Below are 13,334 nucleotides of genomic sequence, written 5' to 3'. Positions count from 1 at the left end.
ATTTGATTCGTAGCTGTTAACTTGGTATTCAGGCATACAGTTGAGTCGAGTGTGAACCATGAACAGATGGATGTGTAACTGCACACCTTTTTCTGTAGTTTTAAATCTTTGTGCAAATCTTTCTGCTGTCACACATTGGAAATTATTTGTGCAGATTTTGTATTTGTTCAAAAATGTCATGCACAGGAACAGATCTCCTTACAGGTTCAAAATCTATTTGTTCAGGGTTTGAATATGCTTTCACGCAACCTGCACGTGTCAAATTCTTCTTGCTCCTTTATCTATTCATATACATATTTTGTATTTCTTCTATCCATGTTTAGACGTCAGCACTGTTTCTCTTTAATCCTCAAACACCCATCCCTCCTTAAGAGGGTAGTCCACCTAATTAAATAAATTATAATGTAATTATGTTACACCCTTGTGATTAATTTGGACATTAAGTTTTCAAGGATTTATTACGCTGTTGGACTGCCATCTGGTTTAAAGGCAGGGAGTAAAAAAAAAGGTTGTGTACCATTCATTCTACCTTCTGGATGCTATCAAAATAGGGCTGCAACTAACAATTGTTTCCATCATTGATTAATCTATTTGATTGTTTATAAAATCAGACAATGGTGTAAAATGTCGATCAGTGTTTCCCAAAGTTCAAGACGACGTCATTAAATGTCTTGTTTGTCCACAACCCAAAGATATTCAGTTTATTGTCATAGAGGAGTAAAGAAACCAGAGAATATTCACATTTAAGGAGCTTGAAGCAGAGATTTTTGATTTTTGTTTCATAATAAAATTACTCAAACCGATGAATCTATTATCAAATTACTGGTTGACGTGATGACAATTATGACATTTAACAATTAAATGATTAATGGATTCAGATACCACAATAACAGGGAAGATGTGAGTGTGTTTACTTACTCTTCGCGGTAATATAAGCACCCCGTCGGTGGAGCAGTGGGTGGTAAATGTTTAACATACAGTATGCATAAGGAACGTTGTCGTGTTTAAACAGTCAACAGAGGTAAGCTGCAGGATATTGAACTGCGGTGATTATGAAATTATGCCACTTCTGTTGAATGAAGAGTTAAGCAGCTTGCAGAGGTCACTGAGACATGTAATGAATTTACAGAGAAAGAACAAAACAGGAAAAGAAACACACACACACACACACACACACACACACACACACACACACACACACATACAGTCCTCTGTCCATTAATTTCACTGATTTAATTCCTTCGACAGTTACCTCATTACCACTGTCTGATAGCTATCGCTCATTTGGCTTCTCTGTCGCTCACTCTATGTCTCTCCCTCTGTCTCTTTTCCCTACAATCTCTCTGTTGCTCCCCTCTAGCCTTGTTACAATGTCAGCTATTTGTAGCAGCAGATGATAAAGTGAATTCTTTGGCCCTTTTTCGGCAGAGTAACTGCCACATTAAGCAGCTCTCCGTCAGTGTTTGGGACACATGGCACGGAGCTGCTTATTGTATGAAAACCCATCTTCCTAAATATGTTCCAGAGCTCACTAGGAGATATATATTTTGCACTTCCTGTACAGAGGTGTTAACATCGTGCTGGATGGAGGCCATTTTCCAAGACACCTGTTAAAATGCCCTTTATCGCCCAGAATCAATTTCCTGCCTCCGGACATCCTGGGTGAAGATGCTTTCACACAACCCAGTTTTCTAACTTTGTGTGATTGCAGTAACCTCTGGAAACAGGTGGTTTGTTATTACAGGTGATTGTGGAGCTGCAGTCTATGATTGGCTCTGAGGCAGAGGAGGCTGAAAGTGTTAGTTACCTGCATCTGTTTGTTTGTTTGTCAGCAGGGTTATTGAAAAACTACAGGCCCCATTTGATGAAGCTTGGTGGAAGGGTGTAGCATGGGCCGAGGAAGCACCCATTACATTTTGGAGTGGATCTGAATCACAGGGCGGATATATGATTTTTTTAAACTTTAGTTAACATTGTGCGAGAGTGCATTCAGTCTTGGCAGAGGTCTGCGCTCTCTAAGTGCCTTTCTCATTAATTGGGTTTCTGCAGTGACTTAAAGGAGGTTAATGCTCTGTCTTTTCCAAGCTCAAGGTATGTTGTAGCATTTCATGTTTATATTTGTGATGCATTTACTAGTGGTATTTGAGGCAATGGAAAATTTGGCGTTTACATGTTGCTGGCAATGATAAAATCTGATGGTTGATTTTTCCACTGATGGAAGTCTAAATAGATGAATATACACAGCAGCTAAAGGGCTTGTTGTAGAGGAGCACTAGGGTTGCCTGTTCACAGCTGGAAAAAGTATTTCTTGTTATGTTATCATTGGAGTGTCACTCTCCACTGGAGTGCAGATGTCCAGGCAAGTCCAGACAAGTCCTCTCAGGGACGTTTAAACACACCAAGAACAATATATGCAGATGAAGTCAGATACAATAATAAAACATCTCAGAAGTGTGCATGCATGTGCAATATGTGATGTATAAGCATATTCAAAAGTAGATTTGTCTTTTTGTAGCTCTATTTTAGTCCAGTTCACAAGCCTGTCTGCACCATACAGTCGCTGTTGTTTCTAAACTGTCTCAATCTCTCAAGACAAAAGAATGTGCGAGGTGAAGGGGGTGCAAGTTTGACAAGCAGTTCTCATTTGCGACCCTGACCTATTGTGTGAAATCCCATTTCGTGTCTGCGTTGGGACTGAAACTGTTGTTGGTGCAGACGAGAGCAGATGGTGCCGTAAGCAGCCTCGCTGACAGTAAGTCTCAGGTTTGTTTTCTGAGAAGCTGTTGACCTCAAGCACAAACCTATCTTTATACTCTGCCTCTGGCGTGACGCTGGTGGGAAATGGTGCAGAAACCAGGAGGAAGAATCTCATAGATTGAGTTCCCTAATTTAGAAAGTTTTACCTGTGGCTATTTTATGTGATTCTCTAACTTGACGGCTCAGTGTTTGAAATAGTTTCACATTCATGTTCCACATGCATTTACATTCTTTGTGGTTACAGTTAGTGTTTGCACCAGATGAATAATAGAGCAGCTCGGCAGATATGAAAGTAATCAAGTACAGTAATTGCCACATATGCTGCGGTTCAGCTTCGGGATCAAGACAGTTGTTCGGACAAAGGAAGGTATTGGAATATGTCATACTGGGCTGCGGGAAACAATTTATTCACTATTTTCTGACATTTTATAAACCTAATAATTAAGTAGTGAAGAAATAAATCAGTCAGTAATAATAATAATTGTAAGTCGGAACTCTAAATAATGTTTTCCTGTAGATATAAATGTGCTGTCCAAAGACTACATGAGTTTGAGTATTTTTTTATTCTTTGTTTTGTGTATTATTTTAATAAAATCACATCAAAATTCCTTTAATTTTTTAGATTTTAAAATGTTTCGTCCAACCAAATGTCGAAACCCAAAAGAAATTAATATACAGTGATATTAAACAGAGAAAAGCAGCGGATTTTCACATTTAAGAAACTGGAACCAGCAAATACTTGGTATGTGGTTTCATTTAACAACTGAAGCCGTTAATAGATGGTAAAATAGTTGATTCACGTTGACTGAAGCCTGTGCATCCCCCACCTCACAAAGCCCACTGACTGATCAAAGATGGCTCAGATGGTGTATTCATTTCTAATACTGGAAAAGTTGTGTTGAGGATAGAAACTTGGAATTTAACCCTGCCTCTTTGAAATGTCTCTTTTTCCACAAAGGTTTTTATCTTTTGAGATTCTTGCATAAAGCGCTCTGAGCCCTCCTCCCCGTGGGCCAAGAACAGAGCCCTGAAAGATGCAGCGATCCCTCTGAATATGACCTCTCGTCTTCTGTCGTAGTCTCCTAAGCTTGGTTTTCTCACAAGCTCCAGTCTTCACAGTCCAGTCTGAAAGTTATCAAAGGCAGGGGCTGCAAGCAGGCCCACAGAGGAGGTGGAGAAAGACGGACACAGTGGTGTGTGAAACCTGAACCCTTCTTTATCAGAATTATGCATGAGCCCAGAGAATAAGGCCCTTTATAGTCTACAGTCATGGCGGCAGTGAAGGTGACTCCCAGAGCTTGTACAGGTAACACACTTTGAGAGAGAGGATTTTAAGAGAAATGGGGTTAGACAGAAAGAGAGGACACATTGAAATGGTGTTGATCTATTTCCTTTCTCATCTTTTGTCATCTGTCTGCACCCTCTCTGCTCTAAACACCGCTGCTATGAAAGTCATCAGTCCATTTGTAGCCTTGTTATTTCCCAGAAACCCGCAGTCGAGGGCACATCTACTTGTTACTCCATTTTTGGCCAAGAAGGGAGGATTAAGGGCAAGGATCATCAATTTGTTCTATTCTTTTGCAGTGCCTGTTATCCCTGCCAAAAAAAAAAAGAAAAGAAAAAAAAAGATTTTATCCTCTTCAACAATCCGACAATTGATTTGCTGCCTAAATTGCACCCATTGAGAGCTGTATTTATCATATTGTGGCATTGTATTGAAGACACTGAAGAAGTAATGACATGGAGATGGAGGAGAACAGCTTCACTTTAATCCACTAGTACTGTGGGAGAGTTATATCTGCAGAACCGCCGGTGAAGACAATGGTTTTTTTAAGGCTTTTCCAGCTCCCATTTTTTAAACTTTTGCATGCATGTGAGCCCTGAAGTTGTGTCACTACATCAGCCAGGAAGTGCGTCTCACTTGCGTAGAGATGTTTATTCAGAATTTTGTTTTCCTTATGATAAAATGTCAGCTCTTTGCCCCATCAGATAATGGAAACTTTTACTGTTGCTATGTGACCAGTCGACAGTTGGAGAATTAGAAGTAAGACTATCTGAGTGGTGTCTAATGTGTGGTTAATTGCACCCTCTGTACTAGCCCTTTGCTTCCAGTTAAACCAGATGAGGGTGTGACAGTGGTGCAAGAGCTGAGAATTTGTATGTTTGGATGCAAGTGCAGGCATGTTTGCATTATCAGATTCGTGGGAAATAGCTGGATCTTAGAATCTATATCTGAATTGTTGTCTCATCAGCATGGCTGAGAGGGACTGTGTGTGAGCTAGCGCTGCACAGTTTATCATTTTTCTACCTGCACGATAAACACATTGTGGAAAAACTACAATATTGCACTTTGACGTAACAACATATTATATTATATTCTGTATGTAGGTGCTATTTTTTTGTGATATGTGCCATGCTGTTAGCTCTCTGGCCAGTCACACTGAGCCCTCGCCACTGGGCATTGTCTGACAGGTCAGAATCTGCACACTTGCATCTGCTGCCGTACTACTCTGGAAGTGTGACAGCATGAGTGCAGAATGCCAGAGAGGAGCAGGAGGCTGGAGTTGAGACAGGAGAAATTGTTTTTAAGTTATTGTTTTGAACGTTTATTGTGAACATCCTGATGCTCAGGGATTTATTGAGTTACCTCAAAGTGAGTATCAGTAGAAGAGAGCACTTTAAAATACCTTTTTTCTTTAATTTTGATGCCTTTTGTGTTCAGTTCAGTGTTCAATTTGTTCAATAATAGAACGCTGAAAAATTATTTCCTTTCATTTTTTTTTTTAATTCAACAAGCAATTTGTTGTATTTTAGCCGTATGCTGAAAGCAGCGGGAAGGCAGAACTGAGTACACTTTAATATCTGGCAAGTCATATTGTTACAGTGATATTCACATTGTCTTCATATCTTGCCACCCTACTGTGTGTGTTTAAATGTCCTCAGGAGTTTAGTGAGACGGGTGGAAAATAAGGATGGAGATGGAGGGAAGCAGGGGGAAGCAGAGAGTGATGGAGAGACTTGGCACACACACAGTGGTCCTCTATCACCATGACAACTAGTCACGACGAGGACATGAGTGAAGCGCTGAAGTAATTAAGAATTGGAGGCACGTCGGGTACTCTCTTAGTGGTTTGATGTGTGGAGACTCGTGGTTCGTGAGTTTCTTGTGGCAAGGTTAATGTACTTAGTGTTACTGTTTGGGCAAGGGTGGCAGAGATAACACATGAAGAAAGTTCTCAGGGTCGAGATTTCCACACAAATGCTACCTGTCAGTATGTGTGTGTGAGCGTGTGTGTATAAGCGCCTTTGTGCGTCTCTGTGAGTGCCCTCCTCTGCAAGGCTGGTTAAATAATCGTCCCCAGACCTCCAGTGGCCCCAAAGGTTCCAAGTTCACTACAGTATCCCCTCCTTCTCAGGTTATTCTGTCTTTTATTGAGTCCACAAAACTTAATTTTCTTAAAAGGGCTGTTCACTCAAAATCAAAAATACATGTTTTTCCTCTTACCTGTAGTGCTATTTATCAGTCTAGATAGTTTTGGTGTGAGTTGCAGAGTGTTGGATATATCAGCTGCAGAAATGTTTGCCAATACATTCTAAAAACTCAACAGCAATGCCTCTCTTCCAGAAATCAGGGCCAGTTACACAAGATAATCCACAGACCTTGTTGTGAGCAGTTTCATGTAGAAACTATTTTCTTTCGAACAAACTACACCCGCCAACTGTATCACCACGCAGAAGGAAGTGTGTATCCAGTGCTTAATTTGTAAAATTAGCAGTAGGGAAACACTTTGGGCCTCTGAGTGAGCAGTGTTCCCCCACTTTTTTAAGCGGCACCCGAGCCGCCTCACTGTGCAACTCTGAATGGAATGGTTGTGACATCTAGTGTTGTCATGGTACCAAAATTGGGACCCACGGTACGATACCAGTGAAAGTTTCACAGTTCTGAGTCGTATCATGATACCACAGCGAAAATGAGGCAGGTGTGCCTATTGTCATTTATAAAAAGAGAAATCACTTTTCTATAATATATCAATGATATTTCAATTGAATAAATTAGTTATTGACTTATTCATACTTCAAAAACAGCATCAATAAGTGATTAACATAGGGGGGATTGAAATAAAATAAATAAATAAAATAAAAATCAACCAGCCACCCTCCTCCCCTGACAAGTAAAGAACAGTCCCTTCATAAGTAAAGAACAGTCCCTTCATAAGTAAAGAACAGTCCCTGAAGTGCAGTGAGGTTTGCGGGCCATTACCTGCCACAAAGAGAAAAAATGTGAATGGCTCGTTTCTCCTCTGACATGCCACATACCTGTGTGCCGCCACGGCTCGGCTGTTTAGGTACTACTGGGCAGTCATGACGCCAACGAAAGAGGAAATTAGGCTACTGGACCTGGAGTCGGACTTCTCTGTCGCCGGTAAGCTGTTATCTTGCGCCGCGGAGCCGCCGTAGGCTATTTGACCGCCATATTCCTGTCTGTGACCCCCATTCAACCCACAACTGGCAGGATTCACCTTTCGTTTCTGCTGGTGGTTGAAATCTGTACTTGCACAGCATGCTGAATGATTTTGCTCACAAAAAATATTTTTAGTCGCAAAAAAAATGAGTAAAATGCTCGCATGTAGAGCTCTGTGGAAAACAAATCACTGCCGACAAGTAAAAAGAAATAAATAATAAATTTCACTGGTCAAAGATACTCACATGTCTGGAAAACAAACCACTACAGCAGCATATTGAGTGCCAGGTGGCCAGCGCGCCAGCGGACACTCACCCTCTTGCGATTGGACTTTGAACTTATCCCACAGTAGTGGTATGTGAGGTACCTGCAACACTAGTGACATCAGCCAATACTGTATGAAGTTTTTAGATGTGAAAAGTTCTAGACCCATGCAAATTAGCTCCTGAACGCACCAGGGCCTTTTCTGAAAAGATCCTGGTATGCGTTCCAGTACGTTCCGGCTCAAATTAAGCACTGTGTGTATCTATTAGCTCACCTAGCACCACTAAGCTTGCTAACAGCTCAGCCCAGGAGGACGCCATCTCCTGCTGTCATGGGCACAAAGTTCTCATGAGTAGATACATGCTTCCTATCCTATTATCTTAAGTAACAGGGTCATGATTTCTGGAAAGAGACATTGCTATTGACTTTTTAAAAGTGAGTGTCAAAACAGAGTGCCATGTAGCTCCATTAAATTTGAGAGAAGGCAGACATCTTCACAGCCCATATCTCCAACACTCGACAACTCACACTTAAACAATCTAGACTGATAAATAGCACTACAAGTAAGAGGAAACATTTCCTATAATACTACAATGACATCCAAGCAGGCAGGACTGATCGACCTGTGTCTGTGCTGTGCTGGTGGAGTGAGTCAGTAACATCAAATAAGCACTCAATTACAGACAAAAAAAATACTCAACAGGAAGCCGAATGATGTTCAATATTAACTTAGTTTCTCGTGAGCTCACATGGAGCATATTTTTAAATAGATATGAGTGTAATCAAATTATCACAAACTAATTGACACATGAAATATTGAGTCAAGCTGTATTGTTCTTGCTGATGAATAATGGTTGGTTTCTAGGACTCTGGTTTCTCTAATAATGCTGCTTTGTGTATTGTGTTTGACTGGAGGTTGCGGGACTTTTTTTTGCTGCCTAACAGTTTAATCTGGCTGTGCTTTTACTGTATGTGCACAGTGTGTAGACAGTATAGACAGAGTGTGTTTCCCTTTGCAGAGATTTGTTTGTGTCCAAAGCACCAAAGCCCTGTCGCACCCAGTGTGAACTCAGTGTTATGCAACTATGATTGATTACTCATTAAGGAACCACGCGAGGCTTTAATACCAATACCAATACCAATACCAATACCAATACTGAATGCAGTACAGCACCCCGGTGGCTGTTTATCCGAGTCTCCGATGAAAGCCGAGAACAGCGAGTGGGAATCGAGGATCATTACAGCCTCAGAACAAAACTTGAGTGTGCCGAGTGCTGACAGCGTTGGCCTGTTTCACTCCCTGGATAATGATACAAATATTGTGACACCGTTTGATTTGGAGTTTGGATGGATGCATTATGTAATCAGCTTGTCCTCCTTTCGTCTCAAGCCAGAAGAAGTTGATTTACCAAGTTGGGATGCCAGACAGCTCGGGCTCAGCTGCTGAGGGATGTAGCTTTGCTGTGCTCATTAGGAGACAAACCATGAATCAGTCATTCCTACTCCTGCTAAAGCCTTTACGTAGATTTCTTCATTCATAATATCATATCTGCACCATATAAACCTTTGCATTATTACTTAAATCAATGGCATTTTCATCCATGCCAGCAGCGTGGCTATTGATCGGTCCACCACTTTGGTCCTGACTGAAGCAACTGTTTAAGGATTTGCCGTGATATTTGGTAAAAACACTCATGTTGCCAAGATGTCATATCCCAGACTCTGATGTTTCCCGTAGTGCCAACAGATGGTCACAATTTAACTCATCTAGTGAAATATCTCAATCTTTACTGAATGGATTGGCATAAAACTTGATTTAGACATTCATGTTCCCCTCAGGATGGATTTTAATAACTCTGATGATCCCTTTACTTTTCATAACGCCATCATCAGATCAAAATGTCATTATGTTCAATAATTTGCCTTATGACTTAATACTTGCAAAACTAATGACACTCCAGTCTTAACTGTACCTTGTCTTTAGAGTTATTAGTCTTGCATAGGCATACCTGTCTCTCACTGTGCCAGCACTGGAGAAAGGTCTGACCGAACCCATATTATTTCTGCGCTAAGGGAAAAAAACACTTTGGGTCATTTGTGTTTCCTTGAACCAGTCACAATCATCTTGGGTGGCGCTAATAGCCCAGGATGCAGCGACAGTGCTCTTGCAAAATAGCATTGGGACAGAACTTGTCCTGGTGGGACATTTGCATACAATGGGTTGGAGGTGGTTGTTGTCGTTTTTGTTGTTGTTTCCTGCACAGCTGCACAAGTGTGAAGATAGGTCTGGCTATGCCGGTCTAGTTATTGAGTGACAGGCATTTTGAAAACGATCACAGAAAACATGTAACCATCTGAAACAGACAGCCAGTGACAGGTTCATTCTCTCAGTCTCCATCCTGTGAGCCAGACTTAGTGCTAATTAGCAAATGTTAGCACACTAACGCACTAATATAAGCTGATGAGCATGGTAAACATTGTGAGAGCTGAACGTCAGCATGTTAGCATTGTTACTGTGAGTGTATTGGCATGCTAATGATGTTAGCATTTAGCTCAAAGCAGCTGTGTGCCTACATGAACTCATGTAGACTCATGTGAATAGTTGTGTTTGCAAACATCTCCGGTAAATGTCTGCTCTGTTTCAAAAACAGCACCATTCATTACCAATAAAATGTGATGCTGATAGTAAATATGGGGCATGTTCCAGTTCTCACTGTGCAGAGTGCATTATGCAGGTTGAACAACATTTTTTTTTTTTTTTTTTTTACTGTTTCTGACTGTGTATTTTTTTCCACCCACTTGAGCCTTCTTTCTTCTCTTTTCCAGAATGAAAAGCCTCTGGGTCATTCTGCAAGCAGGTCCAGCAATATATCAAAGGTGAGCAAAGCACACACACACACACAGAAAACATTTGAATGAATGATATATAGTCTTCCTTCAACACAGAGAGAGAGAGAGAGAGAAAGGAGGGTGGTGTTGAGGTGAGCTGTGGAGGAAGGCAGAGACTGACAGCACAGTCAGACATGAAGTGGAGGGAGTGTAGCTGCCTCTCTCTCAAATCACATCACCATCACATCACTCCAATCAGAGCTGCCCCTCTGATCAACATCCAGAAAGCAGACGTGGCTTCACACCTCAGCTCCTCGTGGCTCTCTGTCAGACAACATGTTTCTCTGTGTCTTTCTTCACTCCCTTTCCTCTTCTCCGCTCGCTCAGTCAAAGCTACACCCTCCATCGAATCTGACTGCAGGGTTTCAATCCTTGTTCTCCTGAGCCTCTTATAGGATAAACCCTTTACTTGTGCTAATAGATGTCACGGTCACTTCACCGCCATGGGACTGCTCCTGCAATAATATTTGGTCCACACAGCAATCACTCTTTAAACGTGAGGGAGGTGGAAGTTATTGCACCTGAGTGACAAATACAACAGCAGCCATCCTCACAGTTATGGTTAAACATAAATATACTGTTTCCTGAGACAGTATGCCTCTCTCATGCTATAGAGGTGTACACTGTATTGCTTAGTTAAACTAACACTGACTCACTGATTGTTACTGGTTTATTGAATTGTATTCATAATAGGGCTGCCACTAACGATTATTTTCATTGTCGACTAATCTGTCGATTATTTCTTCGATTAGTCGACTACGAAAATAGTCACCGATTACTTTAATAGTCGATTAGTCATTGATTAGTCGACTAATTGTGGCAGCCCTAATTCATAGTTGTGTGCAGTGATGTCACAGCAGCAAATATCACAGAACATTTAAGCAGCAAAACATAAAACTGTGGTTATAAATTTGACAGAGGAAACAGAACTGAACTTTCAACTACTGAAACAACGAACAATTTAAGTTATGCTGCTTCTCGTGCATAAGTGCACGTATCGACTGTCTTAATGGGGAGTCGGACAGCAACTCTGCAGCTCTGCTTTGCTCTCTGCTCTCTGCATTTTAGAGAGTATGCTTAAAATTTTACTCTAATGATGTAGTATTTCACCCACCCACTACCCATCCGCACATCCCTGTGTGTGTAACGTGTACATGTGTTCTGAACCTGCCTATGTTGGCGCATCATACTATCTGAATAATGCGCCCTTTAGATAGAAGAAAAAACTCCACCATTTGGTCAATGGTGCAGTCGCTTTCTGCTGCCTCAATATAGCAATACGCCAACAATGTGCTTGAACACAACTCATTTAAAGACCTACATGCCCACGGGTGGACAAGTGGGTATAAGTACTTTCACATCCGGTGCTGGCTGCAAAAATGATGACCTCTGTCTGTAGCCATGACGGTTGCGTTGCATTGTGCACCGCTTTGCACCAGGTGTAAAATGGAGCCCAAAATGTTTGTTATAGTCCTGCATTGTGTTATAAAGTTGAATTGTGTACACATCAGCAGTGGGTACAAAGTCAAAGTTAAACCAGGAGGCACACCTGCAATATCGAATGTTTACAACGGTGTAATTGGGTAATAACTAAAAGTACACTTACACAACAGTGCGATAATGATCATGAACTTGGGCACATGTGATTGGAAAAACTGACTTATTACTTCCATATAAATACTTTGTACACAGTCATATAACATTCTGTTTAACTACAGTTTGACATTTTTAGTCCTCTTGGACTCAACAATGAACTAATTAGATTATAGTGGTCAAAAGACAAGGTCACTGTGACCTCACAAAACAAGTTTTTGACTATAACTTAAGAAGTGATATGCTTATTATTACCAAAAAAAATCACACAAATGTCTCATAGGATAAAATGATGAAGTGATGACATTTTACATCAAAAGGTCGAAGGTCAGCTTCACTGTGACATCATAATGTTCTGCAGAAATACTTTTCTGGTCATCCTGAACATCATATCTCAGAAACAGAAGGGGGACGTATTTGGTCAGATACTGGATTGGTGACTCTCATCTTGGGTGTCCACCTTGTGCTGATTGTAGATCTTCTGTGCTGCCAAGTTGAAGATGTGTGAAGCATCAGTGTTTCAGAATCTGTAGCTTCTTTGCAGCAACATCCATATTTGAAGCATTGCCAACTGTCAGGGCTACACATGAGTCTGGGCATGGATGTGAACTGTAACTTGACTGATGGTCAGAGACATTCAGCTGCTAGGTGGTAGTTTAGTTACTCTTAGGTTTACATACAGGTGAAAGCTTTAGAGATGCTGGTGGATGGATTTTGTTATCTTAGGACGGACCAGGCTAGCCTTTTCCAGTCTTTATGCTAAGCTAACCAGCTTGAAGTGTTAGCCTCGTATTCACCAGACAGATTTGAGAGTAGTGTCAAACTTTTTTTTTTTTTTTAGGCACATTAGCCACAATGTCAATCTAGTGGTTTAATGGCTTCCAGCAGAGTTTTGTTTGGTGTGCGTTGAGACAGCAGTGTCAATCTGAGGCTGCGGTGGCAGGATAGTTCGATGGTTTGATGGGGCCTAAAATAGCTGAAACCAATCAATTAAGCACGCCTTGTTTGACTCAGATATGGATCTTGCAGATTGGCCTGGGACAGCCCAGTTATTTCAAACATTCAGTCTCGTTTGAACAGTGCAACACTGAATATATAAACATGTGATGGTGATGATTGATAGTTTAGTCATGTCTTAAAAGTCTGGAGTCATAGAAAGAAGTTTTTGTCTTCTTGCAGTTCCTTTCTACACACAAGCACACACACACACACACACACATGTGAGATGGCCAAGAAATCATAGTGCCAGGTATCTCATGCGTAAATGGAAGGGTGGATTTAATACGTTAGCGGTGTCTGGACGCAATGCATTGTCATTGAATGTCCTACCTAAACTGTCATTCCTCTGACAAATGTGTGTGTGTAATGG

General features: G+C 41.1%; 1 protein-coding gene across 8 annotated transcripts in view; it reads left to right on the top strand.

Annotated features, from left to right (window-relative positions):
• The window catches only part of marchf8 (E3 ubiquitin-protein ligase MARCHF8), a 112,597-nt gene that overhangs the window by 68,768 nt on the left and 30,495 nt on the right, over positions 1-13,334 (top strand). For all 8 annotated transcript variants that reach the window (XM_078160543.1, XM_033613444.2, XM_078160539.1 and 5 more), the window contains one exon: positions 10,310-10,360. In XM_078160543.1, coding sequence (XP_078016669.1) covers positions 10,310-10,360 — 51 coding nt within the window. The remainder of the gene's footprint in view (positions 1-10,309; positions 10,361-13,334) is intronic.

This window comes from Epinephelus lanceolatus, chromosome 17 (genome assembly GCF_041903045.1).
Source record: "Epinephelus lanceolatus isolate andai-2023 chromosome 17, ASM4190304v1, whole genome shotgun sequence".
NCBI classification, from domain to species: Eukaryota; Metazoa; Chordata; class Actinopteri; order Perciformes; family Serranidae; genus Epinephelus; species Epinephelus lanceolatus.
Note: the sequence above shows the minus strand (reverse complement) of the source record. Positions and strands in the feature narration are given on the sequence as shown.